The sequence below is a fragment of the Filicampus tigris genome, chromosome 7, assembly GCF_054856515.1.
Source record: "Filicampus tigris isolate MCC_2025a chromosome 7, RoL_Ftig_1.0, whole genome shotgun sequence".
Classification (NCBI taxonomy): Eukaryota; Metazoa; Chordata; class Actinopteri; order Syngnathiformes; family Syngnathidae; genus Filicampus; species Filicampus tigris.
In genome coordinates, this window is record NC_141223.1 from 21,115,245 (window position 1) to 21,127,950 (window position 12,706).

Sequence of the window (12,706 nt, forward strand, 5' to 3'; positions counted from 1 at the left end):
AAATAGAAGCAATTATCTAATGTACGTAGGTACACACACGCACACAAGCATACATGGCACAATGCATGCACACACTACTATATACTACTACTACAAATACCGAGCAAATAAATTGTAAAGTTTGTCAAATGTAAAATGTTTACATTGATTATTTGTAAATACAATATTTTGCCATAAAAGGCCTTTTTGATTGTTGCTATTGGTATTTTATAGAAGAAAAGGATTGTTTGAGCCATCACTAAAGCAGCAAATTATTAGCATCAAAGTCACTGTTGTGCATAAAATGCATCTTTTTTTTCACAAAAAGCTTGTTTTCTGCTGTTTTTTGGTTCTAAATACATGATTTAGGTAAAACCAACTCAAATTCTAATGCCAATTAGTAAAAATGGAATCAGGTAGACACAAACCTTTTTGTTGATGAACGAATAGAGTCTACTCTTTCATTCGGTAGCTTCTGTGCGATATAGAACACAATATTCCGTGATTCTTGAAAGACCGGTCAAAATACTTTTTTACAGGTTCAGACTGTCTGCGAGTCCATTGTGAGTTGACGTTTGAACAAAATATTAATGACAATCGATTAATCGACGTCAACTGGACTATCATCACTTCAGCGTTAACTACAAAACCCATCAGAAGTCTTTCAAATACTACAGTGGTATGTGCAGAGACTGTCAATGTAATCACTAAGCAAGTCTAAAAAGAATCAAGTTGGCTTTTCTTTTTCTTTGGCTTTTAAGTACACCACACTGTTGCTCACCTCTATGTCTCTTATTTCCAATGTGCCATTCTCCGCCAAGGTCAAGCGAGCATTGTTCCCCTCAATCGTGTCTCCGTTCTTCTCCCATGAAATTCTGACCGAGAGTCCTCCGATGACTCGGCAGTGCAGGCGTGCTGTGGCGCCCCGGGACACCGTGTGATTGGCTGGGCCTTGGCGAATGATTGGGGGGATCTGGCCTGAAGGTCCTACCATGGAGGGATTAAAAAAGACCTTTTCATAACAATGACCTTCATCATCGGGTTTGTGGAATACATATTCTTACATCTACGTATAGAATATTGGTTTGGTTTATCTTAAAAAATAATGGCTGGCCTGTTCGCTAATGTTATTTTTTTTTCAGCAGCAAAAAAGCTCCTTTGCACCATCAATCCGAACAATACAGGAGTCAATACAGTAATTAGACAGTCCCTCAATGAGCATGAAAAGTATGTCTGAATTTTTTAATTAACTGTTGAAATGTAAATTACGGCTAGTGTTCTTGCAGTTTACTGTGTTTTCTGAATATCTCTACATTTTTCAAACAACATGTAAGCGTTTACTGGTGGTGCCAAAGAGTCTGCCACCCACAAAAATGACTGCTAAGTAAAAACCTGTGTTAGGGAGTGAAAGTTCAAGGTGGTTCAACCGGATCTGGTTAATCGTACCTCCTTCCACCTCCAGTAGGGCCTTGCTCAGCACACTTCCCGCCACACTGATGGCCTGGCAGATGTAGAAGCCAGAGTCTTCCGGATGGACATCGGTGATAGTCAGCTCCCCTTTCATGGACACGGAGTAACGACCTGACTGAGTTGGGGGTTGGCCAGGGAACAGCAACATCTAAAAACACAACAGCAACAACATAACAGACAGCCATATACGATAACAATGACCTGCCCTTGCAAATAAGTAAGATAAAAATAAGAATGTTGATGGATGCGGTTTCACTACAGTTCTCTAGGGGGCGATTTTACAGTCGAAATTACAACCCTACACACAGTAGCTTTGTTTTGGCTGGCAACAGTTCAGATGGGCTCTGATACCAGCATTGAGATAATTACATTTGCCACCATTCTTAAGTGGGGAAAAGGGAGAAGCGTCTTAGAGGGACGGACACTATTTGAGGAAATAGGTCAGTGCTGCTGTTTTGGCTGTTATCAGTAGACAATGGTGCCTATGAACTGAGATAATCATTGTGAATCACCATCTTTTTAAATGGATTTAAGGAGGTGTCTATTTGAGAGAGATGGCTACTATTTGCGGAAATACGGTAGGTACTGCTGTGTTGGTTAGTAACAGAGTTAAAATAGACTCAGAAGATAATATTGTTTGGAACAGAGGTTATTACAACTTCAACATTTTTTCAATGAGGAAAAGAGGGCTGTCTATTAGATGGACAGCCACCATATAAGACTACTGGTATTTCTGATCCCGTGGTTTTGATTAGCAACAGATGATTCATGAACTGATGTACTTTGTAGTGGCTGTTACTACACCTTTGGGAAACCAGAGGAGTCTTGAGAAAATTTGGTACGATTAAAAAAAAAAAAAAGGTTAGGCTTTTGATGTGGCCACCAACAGATGGTTCACACTTTGTCTTCTATTTTCCAGAGTAGGAAATGGCATAGATGTGTTAGCACATCCATGCATGTTATCCCTGTAAGAGGCTTAGATTTGAGTGGAAGGACCAGGGTTAGAAGGCTGCACATAATCCCCACAAACAGACCCCCCCGACCAAAAAATAAAAAATAAAAAAAACACACAGACCAAGTTCCTCAGTTGGCTTGAGGCAGACAAATAAAACAAACATTTGAAGCAGCTTCTTGCGGATTATTTATAGCTGCCACGTGGAAGGAGGACACTGTTTGTCTTCAAGTAACGCCCGCAGAAGCACTTCACCCACCTGCTGTACTTCCTCCTCCACCTCTCCTCCCATCCGCTCTACACAAGCTCCTTCCATCTTATGCCGCAACCTCTTCCAAGAAGGTGTCATAGGTTTTGCCTCGAGTCACCTCGGCGTTCAAGAGACTATTCAAATTACTCACCTGACTGCCCTCTTTCTGCCAAAAGATGGCAGGCGGGGGGTTACCCGTGGTGCCGCACTGGAAGGCGACGCTGCTCCCCTGGGAGGCGATCTGGTCCCGCGGCTTGGTAGCGATCTGAGGTGGCACTGCAGAAGGGGAGAAGACGACGAGGGAAAAGAAGACGAGCTTGTTAAGCACTTCTTTTCCTCACTGTCATCATTGCCCCTAAAACACGTGATTGTACAACTCATCAATGATGGATAGGCCATTAAACCTCATGGCTTTTAGTCTGCCCTTATGTTTGCAAGCAGGCACATTTATTTGGAGCATCCGACACAATCAGATCATGTTCAGTGGAACCTCCAAAGCCCTAAAAGAGCTACACTGTGGGGTTAACCAAAATGTTCTGAGAAAAAAGTCAAACAATACTGAAATATGTGTGTGATGTCAGCAAATTTTGAAAAAGGATTAACTCCAGTTGTGTGTGTTCAGCTATTTTTCCCTGTACTTTTTTTTTTCGTGATGCAAAGAGGCAAAGTGTGACGATAACCCAAAAACCAGACAGGGGAATTTACTGCTAAATTAACAATGTCTGACAAACCCTCCTAAGGATGAGTAGTTTTACTTGCATTTTGTTGTATTACATAGTGGTTACAGTTAAACAGTGGTTGAGGTGATTTGTGTGCGTGTAGTTACTTAGACTTAGTTAGTTACTTAGTTAATTAGTTAGTTTGGTGATTTTGTTGTGTTAATTAGGCATACTGCACTATAAAGAGTTGAGTCAGAAAAATACTTTAAATTTTGAACTAAATGGGCACTGATGTGTAAGAGAGGCAATGACAGCTAGCAAGGTTAAAGCGGGAGTCAACCCAAACATTTTTTTTTTCAAGAATATGTTCCCAGCAGTGGCGGCATGGTGGTCGACTGGTTAGCACGTCCGCCTCACAGTTCGGAGGTCGTGGGTTCGAACCCGGCCCCGGCCTCCCTGTGTGGAGTTTGCATGTTCTGCCCATGCTTGCGTGGGTTTTCTCCGGGTACTCCGCTTTCCTCCCACATTCCAAAAACATGCATGGTAAGTTGATTGGACTCTCAAAAATTGCCCCTAGGTGTGATTGTGAGTGCGGATGTTTGTCTCTGTGTGCCCTGCGATTGGCTGGCAACCAGTTCAGGGTGTCCCCCGCCTACTGCCCAAAGACAGCTGGGATAGGCTCCAGCACGCCCGCGACCCTTGTGAGGAGAAGCGGTAACGATAATGGATGGTTGGATGTTCCCAGCAGGCTCACTAGTTGAAACACGGCATTCCGGCACTTTTGCGTTTGTGGAATATAAATGAAGCGGTAAAATCCACTCGTTTTGAGCCATCTCTGGGGGTGGCCATGTTGTCTTCTGTCGACTGAAAATGACATCACAATTGTTCACAACGACCAATCACAGCTGACCTGTTTATTGTATTGAGGCTAAGCTCTCAAATTCTTTTTGAGAATTATGTTTCTGTCTGCTGTAGGAGGTGACCTATTAATTATTTTGTAGATGTTGAATTTCTGGAGAGCTGGTTAGCACGTCCGCCTCACAGTTCGGAGGTTGTGGGTTCGATTTCGGCCCCGGCCTTCCTGTGTGGAGTTTGTTTGTCTCTGTGTGCCCTGCGATTGCCTGGCAACCAATTCGGGGTGTCCCCCGCCTACTGCCCGAAGACAGCTGGGATAGGCTCCAGCACTTTCGGCGACCCTTGTGAGGAGAAGCGGTATAAATAATGGATGGATGGATGAATTTCTGGGAAAACTTCAGGTTTTCAAGGTTAATTCCAAACAGTAACTTAGGTTTTGGGGCGCTATTAAGCCAGGCGCTTTAGGCCTTAACGGGTTAAGTGATAAAAATTAATGTGTTGTAATGGCTCCAATTAGAAATGGACATTTTGGGGGAGAATCACCAACATGAAATGAAAGGGAGTGTCAACATGTTTCTCTGGAGTATGGTGTGGAACATGGGCTGCATGAGTCACATGATGCTATCTCATCATGTTGATTTCCGCTGCCTATGTCTTTGGCAAACGCACTCGCCTCTGAAAGCAGAGATTCTGTTGCCTCGCCTGCTGTTGTCCACACAAACACAAAGCTGCTGTCTCAACACACACACAAACACACACCCATACACACACGCACACACACTCTAAGACACAAATGAACTCACACAAGCAGTGGACTCGAATCAAACCCAGATGATGTATGGCACTTTTATAGGCAATTACACTTGTTCGTTTCGAATAGCTTTATATAAATTATTCCACTATGTCAGTGTGTATTATTAACACCTTGCCAAGAACAAATTTTTCCGAGAGCATTATTAATAAGTGCAAAAATGTGCAAGAGCGGTGTACTATGGTATGGTCACTTTTCCCCCAAAATAGATCTTCAGGCTTTCCCAGATTAGTCAAAACAAGAATCTAACACCTTTCAGGCATAGTTCTTTTAAAGCAAGATCCACATAGCACAGTCGGCAATCAGGACGAATTGAAGCATTCTCTCTCCTTCCGATCAAAGTAAGCAAAGACCAAAAGACGTCTGTGAAAGGTTATACTGAGTGGTCATCCTGTGATGTGGGATGTTTTCAGTGTGATCTTTGCGCACAGGTGCCAACAATCGTACATGTTCAACCTGTTCAATATTTCTGATAGCAAATCCATGCGTGTGCTCAGTGATTGTGATGGGAAACGAAACCGTAGCAGATTAGAATGCGGCCTGGAGATCGTACTCACTTATCACTCCACTTGTCATCTGAAGCACACCGCATATTGTGACATACTAACAATCATGCCTAATTTGAGGATTCTTTCATCCCCTTCCAATCAGACAGCAAAGCCCCAATGTACAGTATTAGCTAACTTTAAATGATTACATTGAGTGATTATTCTCTGGTGTTGGGTGCGTTCAAAAAGATTTTTTTTCTCCACCATCTGCTTGGAAATCAGTGGTTGTCCACAATCATAAATCCTAAACCTATTCAGGTTCACGTGTATACCCTGTATAATTCAAAGCAATAATCCTGTTGCTTTTCAAGCATATCAGACCAGTTTAGCGTCAAACTTTGATCCCCTCTGTTAAGTAATTGCGCTAATTGGACACTAAAAAATGCTATGTGAGAAGAGTAAGAATTCATTTAAGCAATAGGACAAGCAGAGATATGGAAGGATATTTGAGCCTGTGATGTATTAATTTGGATTTGTGCTTATCTTGAGGTTTCTTGTGCTCCTGAAAGCGAAGGAAGAGGCGCTGTCTGTCAAACAAGAAAATAAGAATACGAAACGAAAAGGGGGAGACAACATGAAAGGGGGAGTGGAAGTTATGCAGCCGGCGAGCTGGAATGATGATAGGGTTTGAAACGAGACAGAGAGAGAGAGAGATGGAAAATTAATGAGATGGATGAAACACGCAGCGACATCACAAAAGTGCCGATAGCGTGCAAAAAAGAAAAAAAAAACAGCGAATGGGAGTGAATAGCAATTTGCTGGGATTGGATTTCATTTAGACTGATAAAAACATTAGTGGAGGAATGCGTTTAAATCAAGAGACGGGAAGGAGAGGCTCGAAGCGTGAGGAAAACCAGGAAGGAGAAGACGAAGAGGAGTCATGTCTTATTAATGCAGGGACTGCTCGCCAGCAGTGAGCTCCAGCGCATGTCCAGCAAACATCTGTCAAATGGCGTAATCCCAACAATTTAGCGTAATCCCGACAGATGTACTGAACACTAGCTCAACCCAAAACAAGCGCCGGACAGGAAATGACCATTTTTTTTTCTTTTTTTTTTAAACGTGTCAAATTGTGGACATGAACAGAGTATTAATGCAACACTGAAAACATGGGGGGAAAACTGAAGATCTTAAAGTTGTAGTTTTGAAAAAAATAAGATTTTTTTTTTTTTTTAAATAAGTGCCCATTTATATATATATATATCATCTTGCATTTTTGGGGAAAATGCACATTTTGGGTCAAAACATGTTTTATTTTTTAAGAAAGAAAGAAATGTTCATGATTTTTTATAAATGAAATGTATATATATATATATATATATATATATATATATATATATATATATATATATATATATATATATATATATATATTAGGGGTGTCAGTTTAGCGCGTTATTATCGGCGTTAAGCCCAACCCCCTTTTGACGGCGTCAATTTTTTTGACGATGAGCATGAATTGCTCGGCTGACACATGCACGGCTGAGTCCCCCTGCTCCGGTGATAGTCGTGACATACGTTGTTGGTAGTGTAACCCTTAAAAGTTGTTCTTCCTTATCGTCGGAGGCCGTGGTACGGCAGGTTACAATATAGGTTTGACTTTATGTATTTCTTCTGGCATCTCCTTGCTAAAGAGAACCGACACGGCAGGACAATGTTTTGTTGCGTCTTTATTCAGACGTAAACAGCCTCGCTCTATTTCACCTCTCTCTCTCATTTCTTCGCCGTCCAGGAAATGTGCGGTATCAAACCAAATCAAAAAGGAATAAATACTTAAGCACAATATAAAGAAATAAATATATACTCACAAAACAAATATTAGAGCATTTTAGAAAAATAATTAATACAAAATAATATGCCGTTTGCTCCAAAGCAGCTGCATTTTAGACACACGCAGCGCGATCGAGAGCCGCACGGGACAATCTCAGTGGTCGACATCTGTAAAAATGACTGCTCTCTTAGTTCTAAATCCAGGCGGCGCTTGAGCAACAAGTCGCCCTAAAGAAGAAATAAATATATCTGTCAGAAATACACCAATGTAAATGATTGTGTGTGTGTGAGCATGCGTGTATGCGTGTGCGTGTCTATGCGTGCGTGCGTGTGTAGGTGTGTGTGTGTTTGAAAGTGCTGAGGAGCTGTTTGTGTGAGTTGAATCCAATGATTGTTTTTTTTTTCAATTGAAGGGGAGTCAACCCCCAATTTTTTTTTCAAGAATATGTTCTATGCAGGCCCCCTAGTTGAAACAAGGCATTCTGATTAATATTGTGTTTGTGGAATATGAGTCAAGCGGCAAAATCTAGCCATCTCAGGGGTCGGCCATGTTATCACTTCTGTCAACTGAAAATGACATCACAGATGCTCTGAGGGCTCAAGTAACGACCAATCATGGCTTAGTTTCAGAAAGCTGATATATATACACACACACACACATAGGTAACGGCCAATCGCAGCTCACCTGTTTACATATATGTATACATATATATATATATATATACATATATATATATATATATATAGGAACTGCATTGCGGTCGTCATCACATGCTCCAGCAGGATATACACAAGCCATAGTGGTCATGAGTGAACTGCACCGTGTTTTCATGCACGCTTGAGCGTATTCTGCACGTGCGCATGTTCATCCCGCATACAAAATGCATGATGATGTGTTCTTCTTCATCTGCTTACCGTGCACCTGCAGCATGGCCGAGGCCTCCGTCTTGCCAACGCTGTTCTCCGACGTGCAGGTGTACGTCCCCTCATCCTGCTGCTTCACGCGGAATAAACGCAAGCTGTTGCCGTTGCGGATCTCGAACCTAACAAATGGAGAACGCAGCAGGAAGTTATGTGATCATTTGGAGAATGATTTGTTTTGGTTTAAGAAGTCAAGCTAGTATTATTTGCAGAATAAGCTCAAACAGAAGCTCTTGTTGCTAAGTATTGAAAGTCATTACAATGAGACAAACTAATCCTCAGCAGTTAATCTCACATATCAAGTAAACTAGAAAGTGGCCAAATGCAGAATTATTCCACAGGTTTAGCTAAGTATACTGTATTTTGAGTTGGATGAAAAAGGGGGAAAGAAATCAGTCACAGGATAATTCTGCTGATTAATAAATCCTTTTATGGTCCCTTCTTTATTAAGTTATGTCAGCCCACTGATCCACACACTCATATTCATCCACTACCAATACAGTACACCTCTTCTAGGTTACATTTTCAGTCTATTTTCGAGAAGAAAAAAATATTTTCATGAGAATGTGAGAATGTCAATGATTTTAGGGGGGAAAAGTGTTTATTTTTAATATTTAAAAAAAAAATAGACAAAACAATTTAACAACAAAATGTATTTTGTTTCTTATTCTTTTGAAGTAAGTTTGCAAGAATAATGTCATTATTCATTTTATTTGATGGTGGAAATAGTTATATAGTGTTGGGCGGCACGGTGATCGACTGGTTAGCACGTCCACTTCTCAGTGCACAGGTCGTGGGTTCGAATGTTCATGTTCTCCCCATGACTGCGTGGGTTTTCTCCGGATACTCCGGTTTCATCCCACATTCCAAAAACATACACGGTAGGTTAAATGAACACTCTAAATTGTCCCTAGGTGTGATTGTGAGTGTGTATGTTTGTTTGTGTCTGTGTGCCCTGTGATTGGCTGGCAACCAGTTCAGGTTGTAACCCACCTAGTGCCTGAAGACAGCTTATCCTAATAAGATCTAGTGCACCCACGACCCTTGGTAATGGGTCAGGTTGTTGTACCCCACCTGTTTTCTGAAGCTGAGCAATGATTGGTCGTTATCTGAGCCCTGAGCAACTCTGATGTCATTTTCAGTCAACAGAAGTGAGAAAATGGCCGCCCCCCCCCGAGATGGCTTAAAGTGGATGCATGTTGCTGATTAACTTATATTCCATAAACGCATATATTAATCAGTATGCCTTGTTTTGACTAGTTGTTTTGACTAGTGGGCCTGCATAGAACATATTCTTGTAAAGAACATTTTTGGGTTGACTTTCACTTTAAAAGACTGAACGTCTTTTGTAGTAATTCATCAACAGCCTAACCTGAGCCGAACTGATAAAACCAAAACATTTATGTGTCATAAATCTGATATTGTTTATTGAAATGCAGATTAATTTATTGCTTGTGTTAGTTAAAAAAACACAAGAAGAGGGCCTTGAAAAAATATTCTCATATTAAATCGAAATTGCAATATTGAGATAAAAAAAAATCATAATTAGATTATTTTTCAAAATCATTCAGAACCTAATCCTCACCTCTCTCGGGGGAGTTCCCCATCCTCTCGCCGCCATCGCACAGTGGGAGGAGGATCGCCGTGGACCTCGCACAGGAAGTCGACAGTGTCGTCCTCCATGACCACCTGGTTGACGGGTCTGCGCACCAGCACGGGTCGCTCATACACCACCAGCTCGGCCGGGTCGCTGTCGCGCTCGCCCACCATGTTGGTGCCCACGCACACGTACATGCCTGCGTCCCCTTTCCTGGTGTGCGAGATCATCAGCTTGCCCCCACGCACCTAAAAATGACCTCATCACTGTTAACTTAAGAAGGCAGCTTTTTTTCATATTCAAGCAGGATTTCTGAAAGAAAAAAACTAAGAAAATATAAACAACAGATTAAGTCAACTTCTTTAAATTGAAATAATTCAACAACAAAGTCAGTTTTATGAGAGAAAAATAATCATAGAAGAACAAAATTGTACTACGCTGTAGTATTATGGAAAAGCTCAGACTATAAACAGGAATATTTCAACAAAGCCATCATTTTCAGTTAAAAGTTGAAATAATTGGATATTAATTTTATATGCAATTTTTTCAACATTATTTTTTTGACAAATTACCTCAATAATTGGAGGGTAAAATTATTATACTATGAAATAAATGGAAATATCAGAATAAAATCTAAATATGACATGGGTTAAGTCATAGTTTTAAAAAGTTGGAATATTTTAGAATAAAGATATGATTTAACAAGAAAAAAAATGTAAAATTAAAACTACTACTTTTGATCAGAAATAGTTTGAATTATTGGAAAATAGTGACATAATATACAAAAGTCAGTTGCCATTTAAAAAGTTGGAGGATTTCATTTTAAAGTGGAAGTCAAGTCAAAATATTCTTTACAAACGTTTGTGGAAGATGGGTTAAGCAGCAAAATCCCCCCGTTTTTACCCATCTCGCAATTTTGCCACTTGCTGTTTTCTGAAAATGACATCACAGTGCCTCAAGGCTCATGACCAAACCCAGAAAACAGCTACGCTGCGATTGGTCCTTATCTGAGCAACATTGATATCATTTTCAGTCGAGTGCAAGTGGCAAAAAAGGCGCCCATCTAATGGATAAAAAACGGGTGGATTTTGCTGCTTCATTGAACTTCCACAAACACAATATTCATCAGAATGTCGTGTTTAGACTAGTGGGGATGCCTAGAACATTTTATTGTAAAGAAAACTTTTGACTTGACTACTTCCCCTTAATGGAATGGAATGCAATTCAATATTTGGCCATTACTCACTGAAATGCGTTCCTCTTTTGTGTTGACCCTGACGTTGTTGCGCTTCCAGGACACCAAAGGTTCGGGGTGACCGCGAGGGGGCACGCACTCCAGGACAGCGGGCTCACCTGCGGCCACGACCACGTCGCTTGGCGCTTGGCGAAAATCATCTCGGAGGACTGCGGAGGAAGAAACACAAGAGTGAATTAGTTCATAAGGATGTCAGGTGGGTGGAAGAAAGTGGCCATATTGCTGCTCAAACATTTGTTTGGATTGTTTAGTCTTGATTTGCGTGACTTCTTGTGCAGCGTTTTCCTCTATTGTCCGTCCTGGCGGAGCTAATGAATAATGCATATCTCCCCGTCCTACACTGAGTAAACAAATAACGTTGCAGATTCATAATTTATAGCGGGGTGCGAGCTGGGCGGCATGTATTTACAAAAGCATTGCGTTATCTTTCCAAATAAATCAGTAATATACTGTAGCTTTGGACGTGACTAAATCTGGAGTTTGCACCTGTGTGTATGTGGGAGAAGTTTGACTTTGCAAAGTCTTGATATCTTTTAATTTCCTGCTGTGACTGACAGACCAAAGCTCAGGTGTCAAGATGAGCCGTCTCCTCCATGGCACAATCCATCATTGTAATCTCACTCAGCAGATCAACTTGGGGAACTATTATCAAGCTACCTAAAGTACTTCAAAGTATCTATTTGAAAAACACTTCAATCTGCTTCAACACGGAGGTGAAAAGTAGCTTGTTAGCATCTTTGCTTCAAGTGAAGTTAGCAGTTAACAAAACACAAGAAAAAACATTTCGGAGCGGTTTTGGCTGAAGATTTCGATAAGAAATACAGTGGACCCTCGCAAACTCACGGATTCACAAGGATTCAAATAATTGCGTCAGGATTTATTCATTTTAAAAAACAAAAACATTTCAATATATTTTAAAAACATTTTGGTTTGGTTTAGTTCGAGTGAAAATGACATCACAACTGCTCACAACGACCAATCACAGCTCAGATTCAGAAAACAGGTCAGTTGTGATTGGTCGTTGTGAGCAGTTGAGATGTCATTTTCAGTCGACAGAAGACAAAATGTCCGTCCCCAGAGATGGCTAAAAACGAGTGCATTTTGCTGCTTAAATTTTATTCCACAAACGCAAAATTAATCAGAATGCCGTGTTTCAACTAATGGGCCTGCTGGGAACATATTCTTTGAAAAAAATATGTTTGGGTTGACTTCCGCTTAATGAGGCATCATTTCTGGAAAAGGTCACATTTCCTCCGTCTATAATAATTGGAGGTGCGTCGGCAGAACTCTTGCAAAGTTGTTGGAATATTCATAGCCATTTACCCAAGACACTTGATGATAACGTTCCATTTTTACAACCCTTTCATTTCAAATGAGCTTTGCAGGAGCCCGGCGGGTTTGAATATTGATGCTGCATGGCACTCGTCATCATCTCCACTGAACTCGTAGGTACATGTGTGGATCAATGATGGCGCTCACATTCACTCCCTCTTATTGTAATTATGTATATTTTGAAAAAATAACATATGATGATAAAGAGGTGTGTAAGAGTGCTGTCTCTTGGGATTGAATCCTCTATTAGACACAATTTAATGATGACATGGTGTATTTAACCACACCACATCACTTTTTCACACAA

General features: G+C 40.9%; 1 protein-coding gene across 2 annotated transcripts in view; it reads right to left on the minus strand.

The window, feature by feature from the left end:
• Positions 1-12,706, minus strand: part of LOC147145143 (roundabout homolog 2) — an 85,419-nt gene that overhangs the window by 35,585 nt on the left and 37,128 nt on the right. For both annotated transcript variants that reach the window (XM_086035542.1, XM_086035543.1), the window contains 6 exons: positions 11,059-11,216; positions 9,801-10,060; positions 8,210-8,337; positions 2,803-2,927; positions 1,426-1,597; positions 761-966 (listed from right to left, as the gene is read on the minus strand). In XM_086035542.1, coding sequence (XP_085891668.1) covers positions 761-966; positions 1,426-1,597; positions 2,803-2,927; positions 8,210-8,337; positions 9,801-10,060; positions 11,059-11,216 — 1,049 coding nt within the window. The remainder of the gene's footprint in view (positions 1-760; positions 967-1,425; positions 1,598-2,802; positions 2,928-8,209; positions 8,338-9,800; positions 10,061-11,058; positions 11,217-12,706) is intronic.